The sequence below is a fragment of the Cyclopterus lumpus genome, chromosome 9 (assembly GCF_009769545.1).
Source record: "Cyclopterus lumpus isolate fCycLum1 chromosome 9, fCycLum1.pri, whole genome shotgun sequence".
In the NCBI taxonomy this organism is placed as follows: Eukaryota; Metazoa; Chordata; class Actinopteri; order Perciformes; family Cyclopteridae; genus Cyclopterus; species Cyclopterus lumpus.
This window is the reverse complement of record NC_046974.1, coordinates 16,020,584-16,044,039: the sequence shown is the minus strand read 5'-3', so window position 1 is coordinate 16,044,039 and position 23,456 is coordinate 16,020,584. Positions and strand designations below refer to the sequence as shown.

Below are 23,456 nucleotides of genomic sequence, written 5' to 3'. Positions count from 1 at the left end.
ACCATAATCCAGTTTGGAACCATCACTATCTGTAATCCTTTCAACAGAAGGTGGGGGCACTGCACAATAAATGGCTAGTAAATCTACCTTTGGACCCTGTTAACCTTGAAAAACAATGACACGTCTAGTAAGAGTACCTTACTCCCTAGCAACTGATTATGCAAGTAGGTTAAATAATAGGTTAAATGGCTCCATTTGATTTTTCCACGTCAACAAACGCCTCCAGGGGGCGCCGCTCAATTTGATTGGACCCTAAATCTGATGTCACTTCCTGGCGGGATTTCGATCTGAAAACGGAAGTAAACAAAACCCGTAAAAAATATTTTTCATAACCCCGTTAACTGTGATACAATTGATGAGTGAAACGTGCGGCAGCAGCATTTGTGAAGTTATTGTCAACGTTGTAATCCACATTCTTAGCAACGTAACGAACAACGTTAACCGGCAGAGAGGACGACGTCATGTCTGAATAACGTTCACGTTAGTCGTAGCACCCGGAAGGATAACGTGGTCTTTATTTATTTACTTGCAACGTTAACCTCAATCAAACAAGGTGAGATCTCAACCCAGTTCGTTAATAAAGCGTTAATAGCTCAAAGGTCCTCAATATAACCCCGGCTACGTTACATAGACGTTGTATATTATTATAATTTCTTCTGCTATTTCATACTTCCACTACACCACGGGCAGGCTTTTAACTTTTTACTTCAGTTACCACTTTGCAGGTTTTTATTTTTGTACATACATAAACTGAATTTACCTGATATACTGCTGAACAATTCAGTGATTCACTCACTGTTTCCCTTGTGAACTAGTTAGTTAATTAGTTTTGGACTATTACATTTACACCTGGTGTGGTTGTTTTTCTATTGTTTTAAACTTTGCCTTGATGTTTTTTCTTGGATATTAGCTTATTACATGTAGCATATGAGTAGTAATTCATTCTTTTGGGTCTAAAATACTAAAATGGTTAAGCTCCTTTTGATCTGACATCTGATTTAATTTGTCCCGACAGGCACCACCACTCTTTTGTGATGGACCCATCTGACAATGTGGGGAACCTCCACCACATGGTGGAGGCTGTGGCACCGAGTTATGGTCCAGCTCCTGACAGCTCCACCGGACAGAAAGATGCCCCGCCTGCAGATATGCTGAGGTTTTATATCCGCATCTGCTTTAATACTTCTTTCATTGTGGTTAAGTGCTGGTTTATTGATGAATCAAAGCTTTACACAAGTGTTTAAAAGTCTCATCTACCTGGATCATGCACCCATGACACACATGACCTCCTGTCATAAGACAATGATTAGGAGCTTTTTTTTAATTGCTGAAATTACTGTTTTTAGAATAAAACAACAGATGTCCAACCAGTGCTTTGAGATGGCAGTACAGCTACAAGCAGGTATATAACGAGCATTTTTCTATCATATTGAATTGTCAGAAACAAAGCATTAATAGTATTTCCTGAAACAGGGAAAAGTAAGAGATCATGCAGCACATCTGAAGCTGGGAGAGAATTGTGAGTATTTAAAATGATGCTATTGAAGTTTATTTAAAATGTTGACCACCTGAAAGATAAGAGTCAATTTAAAATGGTATACTGTTAACAAATATATATATTTTAATAAATGTTGCAGGTCAGAATATGTTAATGAACTGGACAGAGTCAAGACGATTCATTTTAACAGCACGTTGACACTGCACAGGTAAACTGATGATTTATCTTTTTTTTACGAGTGAGTTTTACACCATAAATTGTATATAGCAGTAAACTAAAGAAGCAGTAAACCTTGACCAATCATTGATTTAACTGGTGTCTTTCAGAATGCAGATGTGGCACGCTATTGGAGAAAAACTGAAACGGAATGATTCAGAGGCACTGTAAGTCAATTCACAACATATTGACACAACTGAAAAACATATTTTTGATTATTTTGACACTTGTGTTTTTCTCAGTGCCCTGAAAGCTGAGAGTAATCGCTGCATGGATCTATGTTCACGAATAAAACAACTTCAGCAAGTAAGCAGCCTCATTATCTATTGTTTGTGTGTATGTATATGTATGTATATGTGTGTGTGTGTATATATATATATATATATATATATATATATATATATATATATATATATATATATATATATAGTGTTTGTCTGCAATTATATTACCATGTTAAAACTTGTAAATATTAAATAGTTTTATAACTGTGCTTTGACATCAGAGGAAGTGGCACTCTGTTTATGCTCTTATGCTGCTGTCTTACGCCACATTAGATGAACTGATGCATTTATGGCTGGTATTGTAGACAATATAGCTGAGGAGAGTTGTTAATGCTCCTCTTTATGAAGTTATTATTCAAGACAAATTTGGATATATTCTGGGAGTAGAATAAGGGTCCTGATGCTACACTGTCGACAGAGTTAGTACCAGTAGCTGAATAAAACAATACAATCAAGGAAACTCAACAGAGGCAAATGTATTTTCTTTTCTTCATCAAAATAAGGATCGACATCAATGTACAATTTTTACATCAATAGTGTTCTGAGAAATTTAGATAATTAATTCTGAACCGGATCACTTTTTGTTAACAGGAGTCAAGAGTTTTTCAAGATGAAATCACAGAAATACAGAAGCGGCGTCTCGGTACGTTTTATGATCTATTCCGGAAAAGTACTATTTGATTTAGCTTTTACACGGCCCAGTTTGCTGACATTTTTTGCATTTGTAGAGATGAAGCGGCTCACGCATGAGAAAATGAAAGAGATGGATGAGTTGACGTCTAAGGCAGGCCACCCAGATACAGAGAAGTACAAAGCTGTGTTGGAGAGAGGCCAGGCGAACCTTGAGAAATACAAAAAGATGACCGTCATGACACAGAACGTGCTCAGGGTAAATATATCGGAAAGTGTGTTTAAATTAAATGCAGTATCTGTCCGAACAATGTTTGAAAATAGTGAATGCCTACAATGACATTTGCAGGTATTGTATTAATGTAAGTGTTTATCTTCAGGGCATCCTCTTGGCCTGTAAAGTCAACTGGCTGGACGATCCCAAACTTCGAGACATCGCCATGACGCTGGAGGAATTTTCCATTTCTGATTAGAGAATAAATCTATTTACTGTATATGTGTCTGTATTATATTGTCCAATAACTAATCAATAAAACTGCTAAAACCAGTACCTGTTTTATGATCAATTTAAAAGAGCAATGTAGATTGCGTCCAGCTGCCACCAGAGGGCGACACATGGGGGGCAGGAGAGATGAACCTACTACACGTCCTGTCAGAAGAAGAAGAACGAGACGCTGCACGTGCTTACTGAGCGCAGACTTAAATGTTTAATAGTTTCTAATTTGGATTTCTGAATCTTCACCTGGAATAAAATCAAGTAAAAATGCCTAAAGTCAAGGCGGAGAAGAAAAGCAGGCGGCACCAAGAGGCCAAGAACCAAGGTATGTTTCTCCAAAGAAGAGGTTAGCATGATAGCAATCAGCTGCTTCAGAAAACACCAACATGTTACACTACACATCATGTCTCTGCTAATGTTACACAGCGAGCAGCTGACTGTTGACTGAGCTCCACTGGGGTCACAGCCCGTGTTCACGTCACACAGTTATATCCGTGACATTAACGACAGACTGAATATTTAACCAGCAGCGACGCCCCGTATTGTTTAAGATGATTACTGAGGTGTTGAGTTATGATGGTTATTTCTGCATGTAGTGTCCACCAAATAATCAGTTGATCAAGTATCTGGTTGAATAAGTACGTTATGGGTATTAGTTTTATCTTAAATTGTAGATACAAATATTAGCTCTATATAGATACCAAATCATGCTTTTGTGACGGAGCGTTCTGGGTTCGTGTGTGAGGTGGACTTATAACACGTTTAAAAAAAGATCAGACATGTTGTTCAGCCCACGGCTTCACTCTTAATTTATTTGTGACTTTTCCTCTCTACGAGAACCCAGAAGGGACATATCATCTCCAATACCAAAACCACATGAGACCGTCTGTTACACTTTTATAAATATGAATGCTATTAATTCCCTCATTGAAGAGTATTGCAATGAAACAGCTTAGAAAAAGCAACAGTCGGTGTTGCAGGTTTCACTCTCCACATAGATGCCGACTCCTGAGACAAAACATTGAGGGCCCTTGCCTTGCATCTACTTATTTTACCATGAATTGTTTTATTAACGTCACACAAACTCAGCTCAAAGTGCCCCCATCCCGTCTGTTGCAGGGATCATGTTCAACACCGGCATCGGTCAGCACATCCTGAAGAATCCACTGGTTGTCAATGGGATCATCGAGAAGGTACCAGTTCACTCTGATACTGAGGAGTCAATGTGCAGAGGATCATTCTATTATGATCCTCTGCACAGTGCTCCTAAACCACGCTGTGGCTTTGTTTTCAGGCTGCGCTGAGGCCGACCGACGTGGTTCTGGAGGTGGGACCTGGAACTGGTAACATGACAGTGAAATTGCTGGAAAAAGCCAAGAAGGTGAGAGTGAAGTGTATTCATTCTTGCTTTGGTGCATTCTTTATCAGATAATGTATTAACAATGATCTATATCTGCAGTCATAAGCCCCGTGAATAATACTGTAAGCAAAGATGGGCGGCACAGAATAGATCATAGTCTCCCTGGTGTTACTCATTATGCATTTAATAATCGTCAAGATGAGGTTGAGATGTTTTACTTCAATGTGATCACTGTCACTTTTTTACATCACATTGTCCTGTGTTTGCCCAAAGCTCTTGTGAACCTTTTTAAAGCCTTTAAACATACAGCAAAGAGTGGAAGAGTTATTGTGTGTCTATGGTTAGAATCTAGCTGTGTTGCCAGGATCATTCTTTTTTTAATTTCAAGAAATTATTTCTTTAGTTTTAGAACTTAACTACTCAAGTGTAGCTGCTTATTAGCTTTATAGGCAAATGTATTACAATTCTTAGAAAGTTGAACATGCTTCAAACTGACCTGAATTGTGTCGAGCTCACATTTCTCATTCACCTCTTCTGGTAAAAGAGAGAAAATGATTGATTGTCACGGTTCAGTTTGAACATAAATTGCTGTTTCTGCAGGTGGTGGCTTGTGAGCTGGACGGCAGATTGGTGGCAGAACTTCAGAAAAGAGTACAGTGCACGTGAGTAGAGACAGAAGCACTCTGCCACCACATATTTTGCATAGTATCTGCAGTTAAATACAAAGTGAACACATGATCTAATTAATGGACGTTGTTTTCCAACAGACCCATGCAGACCAAACTTCAAATATTAGTTGGAGATGTGCTAAAGACCAATCTGCCTTTCTTTGACGTGTGTGTGGCTAATTTACCGTACCAGGTAAAGACATGTTTCCTCCACACAGTTGATTCAGCGTCATTCAAAACATTGATCTCAAACTTGACTTTTCTTCATTTTGCAGATTTCGTCACCGTTTGTCTTCAAGCTCCTGCTGCACCGACCTTTCTTCAGGTACAAATCACCCGGAGGCTCACTGAGTCTTAGCTGTGTTCTTTCTACGTCCACTTTGAGCATTTAGACACTCTTTTGGGTTTTACTTTTGCTCAGGTGTGCCGTGTTGATGTTCCAGAGAGAGTTTGCGATGCGACTTGTTGCCCAACCTGGAGACAAGCTGTACTGCAGACTGTCCATCAACACTCAGCTACTGGCCCGAGTCGACCATCTCATGAAGGTCTGTGTTCACTCAACTTGCTAACAGCAACGCTTTAGAAAACCGAAACGTCATGACAGTGTTCCCTCTTATCAAGCTTGTTCAGGTGTTGCAGCAACTGTGTCGCAGTATTGATCTTTTCCTCTTGATCAGGTGGGAAAAAATAATTTCCGCCCCCCTCCGAAAGTGGAGTCAAGCGTTGTCAGGATAGAACCAAAAAATCCTCCTCCTCCAGTTAACTTCCAGGTGAGGTTTGACTGTTGATAGTTGTTCAAATGCTGTGACAATGCTGTAGTTAAAACAGGAGGTACATTCTAGATATTTACTGTTTTCTTTTGTCCTGAAAAGGAGTGGGATGGCCTGGTCAGAATAGCTTTTGTAAGGAAAAACAAAACCCTCAATGCAGCTTTCAAGTGAGTACCTGCTTGCTGGACACACAGCCACACTAATCCAAGTCTGTTCTGTCAAAAGCATGTGAGAGGGAAAAGCAGATGATCATATTGATTTTATAATTTCCAGGTCCACTGCAGTAGAACAGCTGCTGGAAAAGAACTACAGAATTCACTGCTCTGTAAACAATGTGGTGAGTCTGTGTAGTTTTTTTTGAGACTGCACTTTGAAGATCACACCTCAGCAAGTTTGAATCTACAGACTTGTGCTCTATCTTGACAGGAAGTGCCAGCCGACTTCAGCATCATCAATAAGATTGAGAGTGTTTTGAAGGAGGTTGAATTCAGTGAGAAGAGAGCAAGGACCATGGACATTGATGACTTCATGGTGTAAGTTGAACTGCTACTACTTATTTATTTTAAACCCCTTTTCCCCAAAATGATCTACTAAAATATATATATATATATGTTTTTACCAGTTTTAATTGTGATAGTTTTTTTTCATCCTCAGACTGCTTCATGCATTCAACGCTGCAGGGATCCACTTTACTTAAATGGCAGAGTGATTGGAGGAGAACAGTGCTATGACTGTCATGCCCTGCCTTTATGATGATGATGATGATGATGATGGGGGGGGGGGGGAGAGAGATCAGTGGTCAGATCAGTGTAGAGAAATAGATCATCTGACTGATCTTTTCTTCCCCTCCTTTGGTTAAAATAGCTGGAAGAAATGTACAAAGAATAATGGAAGAGACATTTAAAGAGCTCATATTGAGTGTGCTATTTTGCCCTGATGAAGCGTCCCTGGGTGGCTTTTGGCAGATGAAAGCTGTAAAAGCCCTCTTGGTTGTGCGAGGTCCTGCCAGCGTGTTTGTCATTCATTGAAAAATTATGTGTGATTATTTGAAGCTTAAAGTGTTCTACAGTTAATGCCTGATCTTATGATAATGGTAGATATTTGTTTGTGTGCAGTCTCCTTAAAATAAATTCAGATTGTACAGGTGTCTTTTCTTGTGAACACCATCTGGCTGAATGTTGCTGCATCTATTGGCCGTCCACTAATCGGAATATCGGCATGTCTTTGGGCAAGACGCTGTAACCCACATTGGTCCTGAAGGCTGGTCATTGGTGTGAATGTATATTTAGACAATAGCCTGTGTGTGAATCAAGTTTATTGTAGTGTAAAGTGCATTTACCATTACGTCACTTTTAAACCTTTTTTGTTGTAATTATCCATATTATTTGGAGAAGTCAAAACATTTTTGTAATACCCATCACATTTACCCAAAGAGATTATTAAAAGTATGAATAAGTCACACGTGAGCGCGCATCGAGCATTGACTTCCGGTCGTTCTTGGCGTAATAAAACAATTACGACCGGTAGCGGAAGGGAGATGATTGATAACCACATTTTTCAGTAATTTAATGCAACCTGGGCTCTAGACATTTTGTTTTGATAGTACTTACCGGAAATGTTTGTCGTATAACATTGACGCTAACTTGACCGTGAGAACGCCTGATGTTTCACTAATGCTCTGGTGGCTACAATGTGCAGCTGTATTCGGAATCTTTATTTTGATAGTCCGTACCGGAAGTGTTTGTAGTTTTGCTATTGATTCTTTGGAACATTTCACGGTTAATTGATGCTACCCAGCGGCCACAACGTGCAACTACAACGCTGTCCAACGTGATCTTTTGCCTCCAGCCACGTCTGTCACCGGCGCAGATGCAACAAAACGTCATAGCATCGTATGAAGTTCAAACTCATAGTATAGCATTTCATAAAGAAGTCGTAATAGTCCTCTCAACACACCTGTAAAGTTTCCTGACTGCATGTTGCACTGTGAGCTATCGCGATGATACAATCTGTCTAGTCAGACAGAAATATAAACATCTGGCAGAAACCACCTCTAGTTCCACATTCTGGACCATATTGTCATGACGACTCGCACACAGACTCGCAAGGTTAAAAACATGTTTTTTTTAAAGAAAGTTATTCAGTCCTTTATATTTGGATAACGTAAGTCACAAAAGCCATTTAAATGAAACATGTACCTTTATTCTTCATCCAGCATTACATTACATCCGGTGCAAACACTGAAACACAACCGATGGTAGAGCAATGGTTTTTACTATACATGTATTAATAGCAGTTTTTTCTAGTTTCAGTTTTTATAACAGTGTTAAACGGGTGGAAAACATTGTTTACGTCAAGTACGAGTTTTTAAATCAGTTGCCACAGAGCGAAACTACATGTAAAATACTCAGGGACATAAGGAAAGAAATACACAGGAAGAAGCACGTTGTGGTTAAAGGCTTCTTCCGAACTGGTAAAAGCTCTGAGAAGGAAGAAAAAGAGAGAAGAGACCGCTTATAATAATAATGACTTTACAATGCCAACTGACGACCCAAAAGCATAAAAACCAACGACAGTGGCGTACGTACGCACGCCATCAGAGTGCACATGCAGACATGTCAGCCAGGGCAACCAGAAATCAAAGACTGGTTTTGTAAGTTAAACCGTAAAAACATGTTCAATGAAGATCTCTTCTGAAACCAGGTGAAAAATATTCTGTTCAAAGAAAGTACAAACAAGTATAAAAGAAAATAATTTAATAACAGAGAGGGGAGACTATACATTCTCCATGAAGGAAATACAACTATTGTCCTTCCTAAGTTTTCTAACGAGACCATAGTGAATGAACAGCCAGTTTTGTTAGGAGAGGGATCAAAATAAATGCAATTCCTTGAGCCTGTTGGTACATCAGTCTGTCCTTTTATTCCAATTTCACGGCTGCTGGAGACAGCCCGAGTTGTGCTGGACATCAAGTGTGTTTGCTTCTGTATGTGCCACTTTCCACTAAAGAGCACGTGTCCTCTTGGGATTGATCTGCTTACTTGCTTGCTCCTCCTCCTGGAGTGTAGAGCGGAATGACTTCACTTTATCTGAGAGGAAAGGACATTGTTGTAAAAAAAAGAAAGAAATGGATTAGTGTTTGCTGGAGCAGGATGTTTTGTCATCAAAGGGCCAAACGTGTGTTTCAGTCATACCTCGGAGCTCAGTGAGGATTTCTATCTTCTGGTCTAGGATCTGCTCCAGCTGAGTGGCATACAACTCCACATCATAATCCACCTCCTCTGTCATCTCCAGAAGTACCTTTTCATCTTCTAGCCATCTGATAGACTCCTGCTCACAGAGGACACATACAACATATTTAAATTTACATTTAATAAGTCAATTTATCTGTAGGTGACCCCCTCCGGCAACTTGAAATTCTTTAAATTGTAGATCTGTAAAGGACGTTGAGCTCTAAACAATTTAATCAAATAGTTCAAAAATCTTTTTCTGTTCACTATGAAACTCTGGTGAATATGGTTGACTTTGTGAATATGGTTGAAATGATCACAGAAACTCATGCCGAAGTGTTATGTTTTCTCGAGAGAACATGGAAAACGGCTTTTATTCAAAGTTTAGTCGCTTCTCACTGTATTTGTATACCTTCATCAATTTGTATAGAAATGTGAAAATTCCTGAAAGATTACATGTCTGTCATGTGAGCGAGTATTTAAAGAGTTGTATGTTATCTTCAGTATTCTGACCTGGAAAACCGCTCGGTGGTCCTCCAGGACCTGCTCCTCCATCTCCACTAACTGAGACACTGCCTCATGGAAAGTAAAGAGCTGCGGAGACACTTCCTCCTCCTGGGAAACATATTTGTGGGGACACAGAAGCAGATTTAACATGTTTCGGCAGTTACAAAATCAAAAATATTTTTTTTCTGATACCACTGCTAAAATCTGCATCCCAGTGGACCTTCCTCTTCACTTATAACTAGTCTTGATTGATCCAACCAACTTCACACTCAGCAATACAACTGCCACGTGCAAAGTGGATCGGCTGAACGATTGCCGAGAAAATGGCGAATAAGAAAAAAGTAATAACACAATATGCTGTATATTGACATTGTTTTATGAGGTTACATATACTGCGAGACCTTGTGTACTCACATTCTGCTGACAGAGCAGTTTGAGGTCGTCTCTTTGCGGCGAGATACTCAGCCAGTCCTCGTCTAAAAGATCCAGCTGGTTGACAGGATGGATGTTGGGTCGACCCCCCTCCATCACTTGGTTGGTGTCCACTGCCAGCTCCTTCACCCTGCAGAGAAAAGACACTGAGCTGGTTGGGACCGTTTCTTTCACAGCACAGAGCCACACTGCATGGCCGCTGTTTGATTCGGGTATGATGTCAACTGTGGGGTCGAAGGCATTTACAAACGGCACAGGGTGGGAGCATCATGACAGCTGTGACATCACGCATACGGAAAGATGACTGCATTGGCTCTGCAGACCCTAATATAATTCTTTTATTTGATTATTCACGCACAATGGGCATGCTAACTTGATCACAGACAGAGTACATATCCGGTGTACAATATGATGCCATTCTACATGCCACCCGTATAGGAATGTAAATGATAGAGTCTGGATGGTCAGAGCTCATGTTCAATGAAGCCTCACAGACCTGAGGAGGTATTACCTCCCTGTACATGACCTGCAGGTACAGCAATAATTAATTAGGACTTTGTGAGAGCTGAGACTTTGGTAAAACAAAAGCTCATCCTGGGGGCTTTTACTAAAAAGCTTTGTGGCTGTTTTAATGTCATTATTGGCACTTACCGACACCTTATTAAGGCACGTTATGACCAGTCATGTATTCATTGAGAGTAATTCCAGCCAGCTTTCACAGTTGGCGTTGTCACACAGAACAAATAAAAAGACACCACATAGACAGACAGATGTATTTGGTCTTCAGGAATCAATGAAAAGAACAAAGGTTACGTCCACAAGCTTTGCCAAAGATAAAAGTAGAAGCAGGGGAAGAGGATGAAAAGTGTTACGTCATGCAGATGGTGAACAGAAAGGAACAGACGACAGTGGAGATGATGAAAATTGCTCAAATGATATCATGGATATCATACCATGATAAATACTTGGAGGGAGAGCATGCATTGTGTGTGTTTTGTGTGTATGCTTGTAGTGTTGTGCTTTGGGGAGGGCTTGACCTGCTGGGAGAGGTAGCAGCAAAGTCATCATACTCAAAGGTATTGGTGGGCGAGTTATCAGAGCGACTCCCCTGACCACACTGGGAGAAGGGGATGTCAGACGGACTAATCCCAAACTCCTTCACTCTACTCAGCGGCACCAGCCACACCACGGCACAGAGGAGCAGAAGAGTGGAGGAGAGGGAAACAAAGCAGGAAAAGAAGTGGGGATACAAGAGAGTCAGACAGAACTACTGAGAGTTGGCAGAGAAATGTACAACAACAACAACAACATTGGTACATCTATTGTAAATCTAAAGCCACTGGGGATTATAGAGGAAATAAAAGAGCTATAATTGTGTGACATTGTATAAGTTCTACTGGGGCATTAAAGCATTGTCCAAATCACTGTTGGCCAACATATTCCCACCTGTTAGCATAGCGTAGTGTGTTGAGGGTATTCTCACAGGATGTCATACCGGGAGAGATTGTTGCAATCTGCAGAGAAAAATAAGATCATTGAAATTAATACCATCTGGAAGATATACAGTGTAAAGACATGGACACAGGATATTGAAAGCAATTAACCGACCATGCACGTGCGTGAATTTTCCCCGATGAAAGAGTCTCTTAGGACCTGAGTCAGTTTACTGGCTCTGAATGGAGTATGAGGCTTGTTAAGGCCAAGAGCTCTGATACACTCCTGAAACGAAAGAGACACATTGTATGGTAAAATAAATGAACCACTTTCAAACACTGAGTATTTCACAGTTAATAGTAAATGCATTAGCTGTCCTACACAGAGCTATTGCCATCATTGTCCACAAACCTTGAGGGCGAGCAGGCTTTTGTTGATCTCAGCTCCCTCCAGACGAGTTTGGCGGTCCGCACTAGATGTATCCGCCCCCTCTCATTGCCTGCGAGGGTCGATGAGGGAGAACTTGCCGTGCATTTTGCCCTTCCTCCGAAGAATTATCTGGAAACGGCGTGGCTACGAGATGAGTGGGCGTTGGCTGATGTCTGCCCTGATGTTCTGGTAATGAGATGAAGACATAATAATTGTGTGCAAACAAGGCAGACGAGAGGAGAAAAGAACAACTTTCGGAGGGAGAAAAGGTAAAACATGTGCATGACTTTATCATTTGCCATGAACACGAATTATTAAGTCATATTCTAGTACAAGACACTTGCAAAATAAGTGACTAATGTCATGCAGAACAAAATGTGCCATGCTATAATCATAACATATACTGAATAAATACAAACATTCTAAGTCTTGCCCCACAAACAATAACTATATTGCTATACCTGCAGCTGTTTCCCACTTCTATGAGTTTCAAGACCTCCTCCGTGCATTTGACGTCCTTCTCCTGAAGCCCAACAACCTGGACTTGCTGTTTGCCGTCCTCCAGCACCCTCAGCTTAGCTTTACGATTCAGCAGGTCAAACACCTAATTATACATACATACATAGTCAGCATTGGCAAATGCTTTATTTAGGAAAGAAACTAACAAACATACGATAACACATCACTTGCCTTTCCGCTGTAAATTTCAAAGAAGGTTGCGTACACTTGTAGATCTAACTTCTTGTAGTTGGGTTTCTTCAACATGAGAAATACATCCCGAGCTGCATAAAAAGAGAAATTTCATCAGAGCAAACCAAAACTGTAATAGAATAACCAAACACATTTTATTTGAACACATGTACTCACTAGAAAACGTAGCTCACTGACTTACCAGCTAATGCATAAACTCCTTAGCGCAGTCTTGGTTCTTTCCAGAGAATCTCCTCCCATAGTCTAAAATATGACAATATGTTAGGGTAATACAATAGAGCAAAACTCTCAATAGGAACAATGAGTTTTGATTTCAAGTAAGTAATGCGGTTTGGGCTTTTTCCCCATTGCATGTGACTCACATGTGTTTTTCCACTGCCTGTCTGCCCATAGGCAAAGCAGGTGGCCATGCCCCTCTCAAAAATGGTCTCCACTAGAGGTCTGGCAGTGAACCTGCGGGAGGAGATGAAAGACACATTTCTTCACCACTATCTGTAAAAGAAAGCTATAACAGCAAAACATTTAGTAAACAAACAATAACTGTTAATTCAGTTGTTCAAAGTGATGCCTTCTTCTAACCGCATTGATTAGTCAGGTGTAACTTCTGCAAACTATTAGAGCAAACACATTAAACACTTTGGTCTATTGGTTAATTTGCAGTTACAAACCTGTAAACCATCTCATTGGTGGTGCTGTCATCAAAGGCGTAGTCGAAGCGGAAGGTCTGGTTCTCCAGGTAGCGGGTCAGGTCCACTTTTTGTTTTGGTTCATGAACCATCACCACATCCTTACTGGGGATGGTGATCACATCCAAATCCTTCATGCCCAACTCTGGAACAACGCAGAGGCAAGATTTCCATTCACATTAATACTTTGGAGGAAAACATAATAGATTACAACATAATGATGGTCACAAGACCAATGTTCAGCGACAGGAGACCTTACCCTTCTTGTTGAGTGGACGTTTCCTCACACAAACACATATTCTGTGCTCTTCAATCTGCAACAAAGACAAACATTTTATTATATTGTTGCTGAGGTTCAACATCCAACTAGGGCTGCAACGATTATTTGTTTAATGCTTGATCTGATGATGATTTTTTCCGATTACATGATTAATCTAACGACCAATTTATTGAATATTCTAAAGATGATTTTTTAAATTCCTGATCAAGGATGATTATTATTTAATACTTTACAAACGTAACAGCAGGGGTGCAGATATTACTTCTAACATCTAGGAAACCTATTTAAGGGACTACTTTACAGAGCACCACATTTGTGGGTCTCCTGTCTAAAATACCTCCGCACTTTAGAGGATCATGGGTGATGATTTAAGCTGCAGCTTGTTCTCCAGGAGAACCGCGTAGAATAAGCACAGCCATTTATTGCAATGTGCCGACACATGTTATGCAAATCTTTATATTTATGCAATGATGACGTTGACCCAATGCCCTACATCTAACAATCAGGAGACAAAGAGAAGTTAGATCTACTCACCAGGTCTGCTGTGGTCAGGGGCCGGTAGTCTAGACTGGCTCGGAAATCTCGGATCATGTACATGATCTCATAGTTAGGGATGGTGGTATCCACCTCCTGAAGGAGGGCAAGAAGAGCCATCTTATTCACCAATAGGTTAACCAATCTTCTGTATTTCACTGTCTCATCTCAATGTAAGTGGCTATCAAGATCACATAAATATGTTTTAAATATTAGGAAGGAATCAGGTGAATAACATCGATGTACCTGAGCTCTCTTCTCTCTGAGCTCCTGTTGCTGAATCCGGCGCCTCTCTCTCTTCTCCTGCAGTTTCTCCACCTCCTTCACGCAGTTTGACTTCCTCCTCGCTGCCATAAAAACAAGAGAAACCGTAACTCCACTGCCTTTCACAGGATATGCCAATATCCTTTCTCTGTGAAATGGTCTCTTCCAAAAAGTTTCTTCTACTTCCTCTTTGCTTGGTTTGAACAGTACATTTCCGTCTGTGAATCTTTCCTTTCTCATGAAAGTCTTTCAAACAGAAGAGAGACTTTGGGCTAAATCCAACAAAGCAGATCAGTAATAGAGCTCAAGGACAGACTGCAATGCAGCGGCTGGCACACAGTGCCCCCAGAATAAACACTAGCTTCTTTCTCTGCAAAACCAACAAATGGCCCTTACAGTATGTTCAAAATCTTCTCATTATTCCTTCCATCAGCATCCTAAAACCCAACTGGATCAAGAGACTTTTAAAACACGTAACTCACAATTAAGATATGTGCATTGTACTGCAAATACTCTAAATAAAAGTAGGTGGTTTCAAATCAAGTATGATTAAAATGATAAAACAGAAGTTTATTCCAAATTTCCCATTACCGCACACCCACAGATTAGTATTGTTTAGGTCAATCACAAACCATAATAAGAGAACACAAATCACCAAACACATCTGATTGCTTGCACTGTTCATACGAAACAGGGTTATCTGATTAGCCCTAGCTCGCTGCTACAGCCACTGCTTCCCACTGTAAAGCCTGGCTAAAGCTCTGTAACACATTCATGACCTGGCGTTGGCTCCAGTCCCTGAAAACAGACTATAAGAGCAGAGGGATTAATAATCTGCTCTAATCTGGGAGGAGAAGATGAGCTGGCTCAGCACCAGGACAAGACAGTGTAAAATAGATTCAGCACCATCACTAACTGTGGGTTACATTTTCGTCCTTCTCCTCTCAGTTCATGAAATGACAGTGAGCAGTTAGAAAGAAACAAATGATTAGAAAAAGGTTATTGATGTTGTCTGAGCCTTGTGGAGTAACGCACAGAGCCGCAGGTTTTTCCATGCGTGTGCCTGCGTGTGACTCAGCAGAAATCAGACAGCAGGGAAAAGACAGCGCAGTCAACCAGCAGCAACATTTTTTTCTGCCCGTCTAATACCCAGAGAGCATGTCTGCTGGATGGATTGTGTTTGTGCTACTTCACCACAGCTTGGAATAGTATCTGGCAGACATTTTGGGTGTACAATCATCTCATCAAACTAGAGGACTCAGTTTCTATTGTGGAGTCTATAATAATCATCATAAGTTATTGAGGGCAGGGGAAACATGCAGGTGATACATACAGAGCTGTCCCAACTCCTTTCTCGATATCGGGTGAAGTGAGGATTCTGTGATAAACACGTGGCCAATAACAAAATATGAATCGTTTTACAGATGGCGTATATCAATTGATCAAACATATTGTAAATGTCAAAAAGCAAATGGCATTTTTCACAATTTTAGAAAAGAAAATGTAGCATTTACACCAAAGATATTAATTCAACTTTAGGCCAAATGCTGACAACTGGTTCTCTAAAAATACAAATTTCTGGAAAAAGGTCACAGCTTAGGCTTTAGGTTCATTAAAAGCAAACTACGGTTTTAATCATGTTACCATTCTGCAGTTGCTGTTGTGTCTGAGCTTGAGTGAGCTGTGTAGGCTGCAGAGATGGAGGTGGTGGTGCAGGCTCTGGTTGTTGAGGTTGTGGTTGTCTGGCCCGGGTTGGAATCACTGAAAACACACATCCACAAAGCTTAAGAAAGACACATCATGACTCGCATGCTGCTAACACACCACTTTTGAGCGTGGCATTAAACATGTACACTTTAATATTTTCTTTTAATTAAAAATCACTTTTACCCAGAATTTGCAACTTGAGTTCTGGGGTGAGATCTAAGCAATCGGATAATACTGATCACTGGTGTGTCTTTAATATATGGATCATTGCTTTTCTCTTGGATTACCAAGTTCATTTTCAAGATTAAAGCACAAGAATAGGAAGATAATTTCCCAGAGAAATGCATGAAACAAACCTCTATTATCCCTGGACGGAGTGTCATTCTTAATAGGGGCTATCGTCCGACGATTCTGCAAGAAAAAGAGAAGGCGTAATATATTCTAGGATAAGACGTTTAGGGTTCAGTGATTCTTAATTTAACTCTTACATATTATCTAGCTGTCCTGGCCCTGAAAAAGGAAACAATACATATTTTTTTCCCCCCATTCAGTTTTCAACCTTTTCCTCCTGCAATAGACAAATCAGAGGTTCAGATGAGTAAAGTACAGAGGCCTCCGTGATCGTGACGAATGTTTGTGACGACACTGCCAATGCACACATCTTAAATTATATTTAGACTAGAATTACCTCATTGCGGTTGTACGCCTCCATAACTATTGACCAGGTAAAGGCAGAAAAGGTCACAGATAACCTTCCCAATTACAAATTACTAGTGGTCAGCGAGAAATACTAGCCCGTGCGAATAGGTATTTAGACGTTTGTGTGAAATTGTCATAATTAACATATTAATGATTGTGGCCTCTACCTTTGATTACCAAATTCTAAGCAGTTCATCCAAGTGGTCGTTTGTACCGGTCACAGAGGTATTAAAATGAATGAGCGTAGCAGAACAAATCCAAATCACAAAAGGCTGTGAGGGTGATTTCTGTACAGATTATATTCACACAACACCTCCTTTAACATTGTCTCACAGTTTTCACCTCAAATGTTTTATACAATAAACATTTGTTTGAATATTGTACTGTACAGCAGGTTTCATCACAATTGCAATATATACCAAAATAATCCCAGTATGAACATGCCATAACGGAGCAGCCCTAATCTACTGTGCACCACACACAGTGTACTTAACAGGACCAATTAGTTGGTTATAGAAGGATCCAGGTTCTATATTAAGGTCGTGCAAACTGCTGCCACATAACTCCACGAGTAAGCACTTCAGCTGCTCTCTCCCGCACATGGAGGAAGACAACCCAAAGAAAGAATAGAAGTTGCGTTTTTGTTGAAACGATCCAAATCGTATTACACCGATTTGTTACAGGGTGTCATCTAGGGACTCACCTTGGCAATTTTGTTGACCTTCACACATGTGGGTGTAGGTGGGGGTGGAGTTTCTGGACTTGGGGCAATTTCCTCATCTGGAGCCACATCTGGGTTAAGTGCAAATATACTCTCCAAGTCGATCTGTCCAAAAACAGAGAAGTATCGATACCAACAGATTACATGAATGCCAATTAATGGATGTTTGGCATCTTAGAGACTTATAGCGAGTTGACATGTGTGTAAGGAGGGCTTTGTCAGAGCAGTGTTTAACTTTACCACACCAGCTGCTCCAGGATAACCATACAGACCTCTACACACATTAGACTGGTTGTTTATAACTTGATATTCAGTTACCAGGGCCCATCATAGCCTCTTTTCCAAACTTTTTTTAAAGCAAAGCAGCATCTTGTGTTTTGTCCTTGAAACACACTGCAGTGCAAATGCTCATGTGTAACATTCATTTACTAAACTATGGGACCGTGTACGAGTGATATATATATTAGAATTATTGCTGAAATAGTGTGGGTCCGAATTGTCCAATATAAATCACATAAACAGTTTCACCAAAGCAATTTTGGTTGTTGATGTTGAAACACTCCAATCCATCCAGACATGAGGTACAGCTTTCCCTCTGGCTGAGCTGCTGTTATCAAAATTAACTGTGATTGGCACCTCTGTTTCAGAGCTATGAGACCAACAATGTTGGCGTCTTAAGAGTATTTAGGTGTGGAGTAATGTCAATAAGAAAAAGGAATAGGAACGATGCTACCCAAAATGATTAATAGCCATTTACTATGGGCTAAAACACACAGGAAACCCAATTCTCCTTCAAACTTAGTACAATATGCAATACTGATCAGTGTATATGATGGAATAGTGATATTAGAATGTGCCAGAGGCCACCAAATGTAGGCTTCAACGGATGAGCAACGCAGACACTTCGTCCATCTACTCAATCTTCATTGCTCTTGTAGCTGACCAGGAACCCGCAGAGGGTCTTCCAGCTCCACCTCTATATGTGTGACTTGCACGCCAATCCCCTTGTTATCAGCACCTGCTGTTTACGGCCGTCAGTTAAGAGTTTACGCTGTCTCGCCTCACAGGTTTCCATGGATCGTGGTTACAGCTGGACCGTGGCCGTGCCTCCTGCCATGGCCCAAATGACACCCACTGCGACTATTATTATTAGTCACATTACTATTACTGCGATTTTTTTCCTTTTTTCTCTTCCCGTTAAAGTTGTTTTTGGGGGGGTTGGAGTTTTTCTTGTCCCAGGACAGAGGATGTCGTATGTGATGTGTACAGATTGTAAAGACCTCCGAGGTAAACTTGGGATTTTGGGCTGTACAAAATAAATTTAATTGAACTTTGTTTCCACATTACATACAATACATTTTTGGGGATTAGCAGTAAAAAAAATAAGTTAAAAAATTTTTATTAAAATTTTTTAAAACTTTTGACAGATATGTGGAATAAGTAGCATACGTAATTTAAAAACCACAATCACAAACAGCAGTGACAGTAAACTATTTAAAACAGATTTTGACTGAATACAGCCAAAGGGCACCCTTCATCATGCCCGCTCTGCTGTTGTGTGCCTCGGTAAACAGACAGACAGCCACTCTGCAAACATGAGAGGAAGGAGGCGATGTGTGCAATGTAACGACACATTCTCATTTGTAAAATACAGCCGCTTTGTATCTGACAACGCTAAAATGGGCCTTCTGCCCATGAATGCAATGCTTGTGCCTCGGTATCAGACGCCAAGGGGCGTGACAAAGCAACAGTATTCGACAACCTCAAAGGGCTGCACACCCTGCATACTGTTATTGTCTGGGAGTTACAACCCCACGTGGGGCCAAAAGGCTCTTTGCTAATGTCCAGAAACTTCCCATACACAACAAAATGAGATGAAAATACAGGCACAGGGCAGGGTCTCTGTAAATACAGACACCACCACACACTTCTAGTGGGTCATGAGTGATGATTGAGAGTGATTATTTTTGTATCACTCTTAAAAAGATTCTGCACAAATTCTTGCATATAACAAAAATCCAAAGAACAACATTTGAACAAATATCTAATATAAAAATATTATCAATCCCAGAAAGACCTTTACTTGATTTGCATTTAGGCTAGATACATTGTAGAGATTTGATTTCACTTTGTGTCAAAGAAGCTGAATTACATCCACCATTCAGTGCTGTAAAGGATGCGAAAGTAAGGTTATATCTATTTTTATAGGTGCTACAAGTGGTGGTGTAACGGACTGTAGTTAATCTGTGATCCAGTTGTCACTATTGAAATCAATTGTAACTGACATGAATTCAAGCTGTTGACGGACACTGTCTGAATGAAACTATGAACTTTTAACAAACACATTTTAAGACTACATGGGTTAAGTCTTTAATACCAAAAGAATCCCACTCAGTGTGGTAATGTGATTTTTGCATTCAAAATGTGGGAGCCTTAATGTTGTATAGCAATTGTAATAACTTTATATCAGCAATATATTAACTAAAGGAAACAATAGGGAGAAAGTAACAAAAGACGGAGAAGAAGGTAGACAGACAGAGAGAGCTTCAGATGATGGAATATACTAATTTACCAGATATCAATTTCACTGTCCAAAATACAGCAAAAACAGAATGTACAGTGCTGCATTTACAACATGTCAATATATATACATATATATATATACGGACACACACATGCAAAATATGAGGCTGCATTGCTGAAAGTTGGATATACACTGTGTGGAACATATGTCGAGAGTTATGGGCTGTGTTTGGTCAGAGACCGTTCAGAATGGATATGGCTTAGAGTCAGCTTGTAATGCATCATCTTTGTCATAGAACATCTTTGATTCCATCATGCACATCTGTGTATAGAGGGTGTCCTCTGGTGGGAGTGTAGGACATTCAAGATTGTTGTGTAATCCCCACAACTCCTGAACATTTTTGAATGCATTATTTATTGCTGCGGAAAAAAAGAAGCACATGCTGGTGCTTTACGGGGCAATACATGATAATTTACCTCTTTCCCTTTTGTGTCTCCATTTTCTATCCACTCCACTGTGACACTCTCATTGTCCTCATTCAGTGAGGTCACCATTGCCTGGTGTATTCGTCCTGTCATAGAAAGACAAACATCCTCATTTAGTAGCAACCACGGTGTAAATATTTGTATTGTTTACAAGTATAGCAATAATACAAATGTTTGTTCCCTCTTTTCACACACACAAGATGGGGTGTGTCAATCTCTGCTAAGCCCAAAGAATAGCCTTCAAAGCATTAGTTTCACAACTAAACCAAAGGGATTCATTGATGAAACTGTGCCACCATGTCATGGATTGAGAAATATGTTGCAGTCCATAATCACTAAGCTGGTAGGTGACACGTCTCTATCTAGGACTCTGCTTTAAAATACACAGTTTCACACAAGAATGAATGCCAAGTAACAGCTAATCCATGTACAACATTAAACAGCACACAAATTAACTTCATTTTATATACTGAATAGTATTATAACATTATGTACAGGGCGACTATGGGTCAGTGGTTAGCATGCCCGTCTTTCAATCAAGAGGTTGGCAGTTCAATCCCCGCCCTAGTCGATGTGTCCTTGAGCAAGACACTTAACCCTGCATTGCTCCCCGTAGCTGTGTCTACGGTGTATAATGTAAAGTGTCTTTGAGTATCTAGAAAAGCACTATATAAATTAAATGGATTATTATTATTATTATTATTATTATTATTATTATTATTATTATTATTATATTCTCCATGAGATCCTGCTCTCATCAGGGCTGACAGGGCCAAAAACACAGGCTAGCATGATAAACGTCTGGCAGAATCTAGGGAGCTGGCTGTAACAGATGGAGTGGTGGCCTGAATCTGGCCTGAATTTGAACCAGTCCCGCCACCAACCCCCCAGAGAGAGGGCAATCCCGGCTCTGGAGACAACACCAACCAGCAGGGAAATGGGACCGCCTCTCTCTCGGCCTGCTGAGTGATTCTTTCACATCTCACCCAGGGATGATGGAGTTGAGGACGACATCATCAACAACAACCAATGTGACAGTTAAAAACACACCCTTGCCACTAGCTTTGAACGGTTTATTTTCATTCAAGTGTTTTGTTCAAACCCGAATTAGTTGTTTGAAGGTTTACTGAAAAACTGGGTGTAGCCTAATCCTGGAAGGGTTAGCAGTAATGACAGAATTTTGTCAGTCATCTGTGGCTCCCTGGCCCTGAAGCAATGTTCGACAATTACACAGGGCCGGCAGAATAAAGCTTACATTCACATAGAGAAGAGTCATAAAATAAGCAGCATCTCTTCTTCCCTGTCGACTCCCCTGTTAACCCTTGAAAAAAAAAAAAAAAGATGGAGCAGAAATGACTCCTGTGATCACAGCTTCTTCCTGATGCAGTATGCAGTACTTGTGGAAGGAAGGAAGCACAGAGCCGTCATAAGCGTCTGTTAGCGTCTCATTATATTGGGTGTAAGCCAACAGCCAAAAGGGAAAGCTAACTTACTGGTCAACCAGCTAAATTACCGGTGGTTGGACTCCACGACAGCGTTAATTTACAGCTGTAGTTACCACCAGCACAGTGAGCCGTTTAGCTCCACATGAGCTAACGAACGTTGGTGCCCAGCTACTGAACTCACGTTAGCTTGGTTAGCAATGGAGCTAGCTTAGCTCATATCACATTCCCAGTCCGTGGCAGAACAAAACCACTTGGGTAACGTTATTCAGCGGTACTATCGTTGGTGTCTTGGCGTCGTTAATTCCCAATTGAAAGCATTTGGTGTCGTCTCACGATATGAATCAAGACCAGACAACAAATGTGTCTTGAATCGCCGAGAAGCTTGCTAACAAAAGATGAGAGCTCATTCAAAGGGCCATGTTGCATTACGTTACTCCTCCGCCCTGACAGCTAACGTTCATGTTTTCCTGCAGCTAACGTGAACGCAACGCTCTGCAGAAACAACGGTTGCTGTATTTTTAACAGCAACCGCAGCAACACAGATCCGCTGACAACTTGCACAGTGGGACGGGGAAATATTAGACCGGCTGAAACTCACCATCACTGCGCTTTATCTCCACATAAGTACCAACGACAATCTTCCCAAAACACGACGCCATTCTACATTACTTAAACAGTTAACAAATTAAAGACTTATTATGTGGCGGGTGAATGAGCTTCTTGTGTTTGTCAGTCTATGGTCGCGGAGGAAGATGCAGGCGGTAGAATGAGCTAGCGTTTCGTAGCGTTAGCTAGAAGGAATAGCACATCGTTTCCGGTCCGGCATTTTTTCAAAATAAAATCCGGCAAAATCTGCTCTTTATGTAAGCCCATTTCTGCCAGTAAAATTAAAAAAATGGAGATGTAGCTATATGAGATACAAAGTCAACATTATGAAATAAAAATTCAAAATTATGAGATAGAAAGTCATAATTATGAGAAAGAAATTCAAAATTATGAGATAGAAAGTCACGATTATTAGATTAAAAAAGTCATAATTATGAGATAGAAAGCAGAAATTATGAGACAAAAAGTCATAATTATGAAATAGAAATTCAAAATTATGGGATAGAAAGTCATAATTATTAGATTAAAAAAAGTCATAATTATGAGAAAGAAATTCAAAATTATGAGATAGAAAGTCATAATTATTAGATACAAAAAGTCATAATTATGAGATAGAAATTCGAAATGATGGGAGAGTAAGTGCTTAAGTGGCGCTGGCTTTTGTGTGTGTTAGCAAAATACAATTTAGAGAATGAAAAACAACAGTGAGTCTGAAGCATATAAAGGTTCAACTGCTGGACCCTTAAATGCAATTTGATGACTGAAGACAGTGCCACTTTGATGTGGCTTCAAAAATAAATAATTCTATATGGCTATGAATAATTTATGCATGTCACTTTA

The 23,456-nt window shown here is 40.2% G+C and overlaps 3 protein-coding genes across 3 annotated transcripts; 2 read left to right on the top strand and 1 right to left on the bottom strand.

The window, feature by feature from the left end:
- Window positions 1-273: 273 nt before the first annotated feature.
- cenph (centromere protein H) lies at window positions 274-3,175 on the top strand. Its single transcript, XM_034541124.1, has 10 exons — window positions 274-553; window positions 1,016-1,156; window positions 1,347-1,402; window positions 1,474-1,519; window positions 1,638-1,706; window positions 1,825-1,881; window positions 1,957-2,020; window positions 2,590-2,641; window positions 2,727-2,887; window positions 3,009-3,175. Exons 2-10 carry the CDS (start codon window positions 1,035-1,037, stop codon window positions 3,099-3,101), a joined length of 720 nt encoding a protein of 239 aa, XP_034397015.1. The 5' UTR covers window positions 274-553; window positions 1,016-1,034; the 3' UTR covers window positions 3,102-3,175.
- A 90-nt stretch (window positions 3,176-3,265) lies between these two features.
- dimt1l (DIM1 dimethyladenosine transferase 1-like (S. cerevisiae)) lies at window positions 3,266-7,063 on the top strand. Its single transcript, XM_034541122.1, has 12 exons — window positions 3,266-3,449; window positions 4,244-4,317; window positions 4,419-4,505; window positions 5,085-5,146; window positions 5,252-5,345; window positions 5,428-5,477; window positions 5,574-5,697; window positions 5,830-5,922; window positions 6,025-6,089; window positions 6,196-6,259; window positions 6,349-6,455; window positions 6,577-7,063. Exons 1-12 carry the CDS (start codon window positions 3,392-3,394, stop codon window positions 6,617-6,619), a joined length of 921 nt encoding a protein of 306 aa, XP_034397013.1. The 5' UTR covers window positions 3,266-3,391; the 3' UTR covers window positions 6,620-7,063.
- Window positions 7,064-8,102: 1,039 nt separating this feature from the next.
- LOC117736077 (kinesin-like protein KIF2A) lies at window positions 8,103-22,821 on the bottom strand. The gene is given in 23 exon segments (XM_034541121.1): window positions 8,103-9,011; window positions 9,117-9,252; window positions 9,666-9,767; window positions 10,074-10,221; window positions 11,538-11,605; window positions 11,700-11,810; window positions 11,937-12,091; window positions 12,094-12,140; window positions 12,416-12,558; window positions 12,645-12,736; window positions 12,847-12,867; window positions 12,870-12,896; window positions 12,899-12,908; window positions 13,028-13,118; window positions 13,334-13,496; window positions 13,611-13,665; window positions 14,166-14,261; window positions 14,412-14,512; window positions 16,074-16,190; window positions 16,493-16,547; window positions 17,539-17,661; window positions 20,557-20,651; window positions 22,609-22,821. Coding segments are annotated over 23 exon segments (2,103 nt in total). The 5' UTR covers window positions 22,670-22,821; the 3' UTR covers window positions 8,103-8,925.
- Window positions 22,822-23,456: the final 635 nt, after the last annotated feature.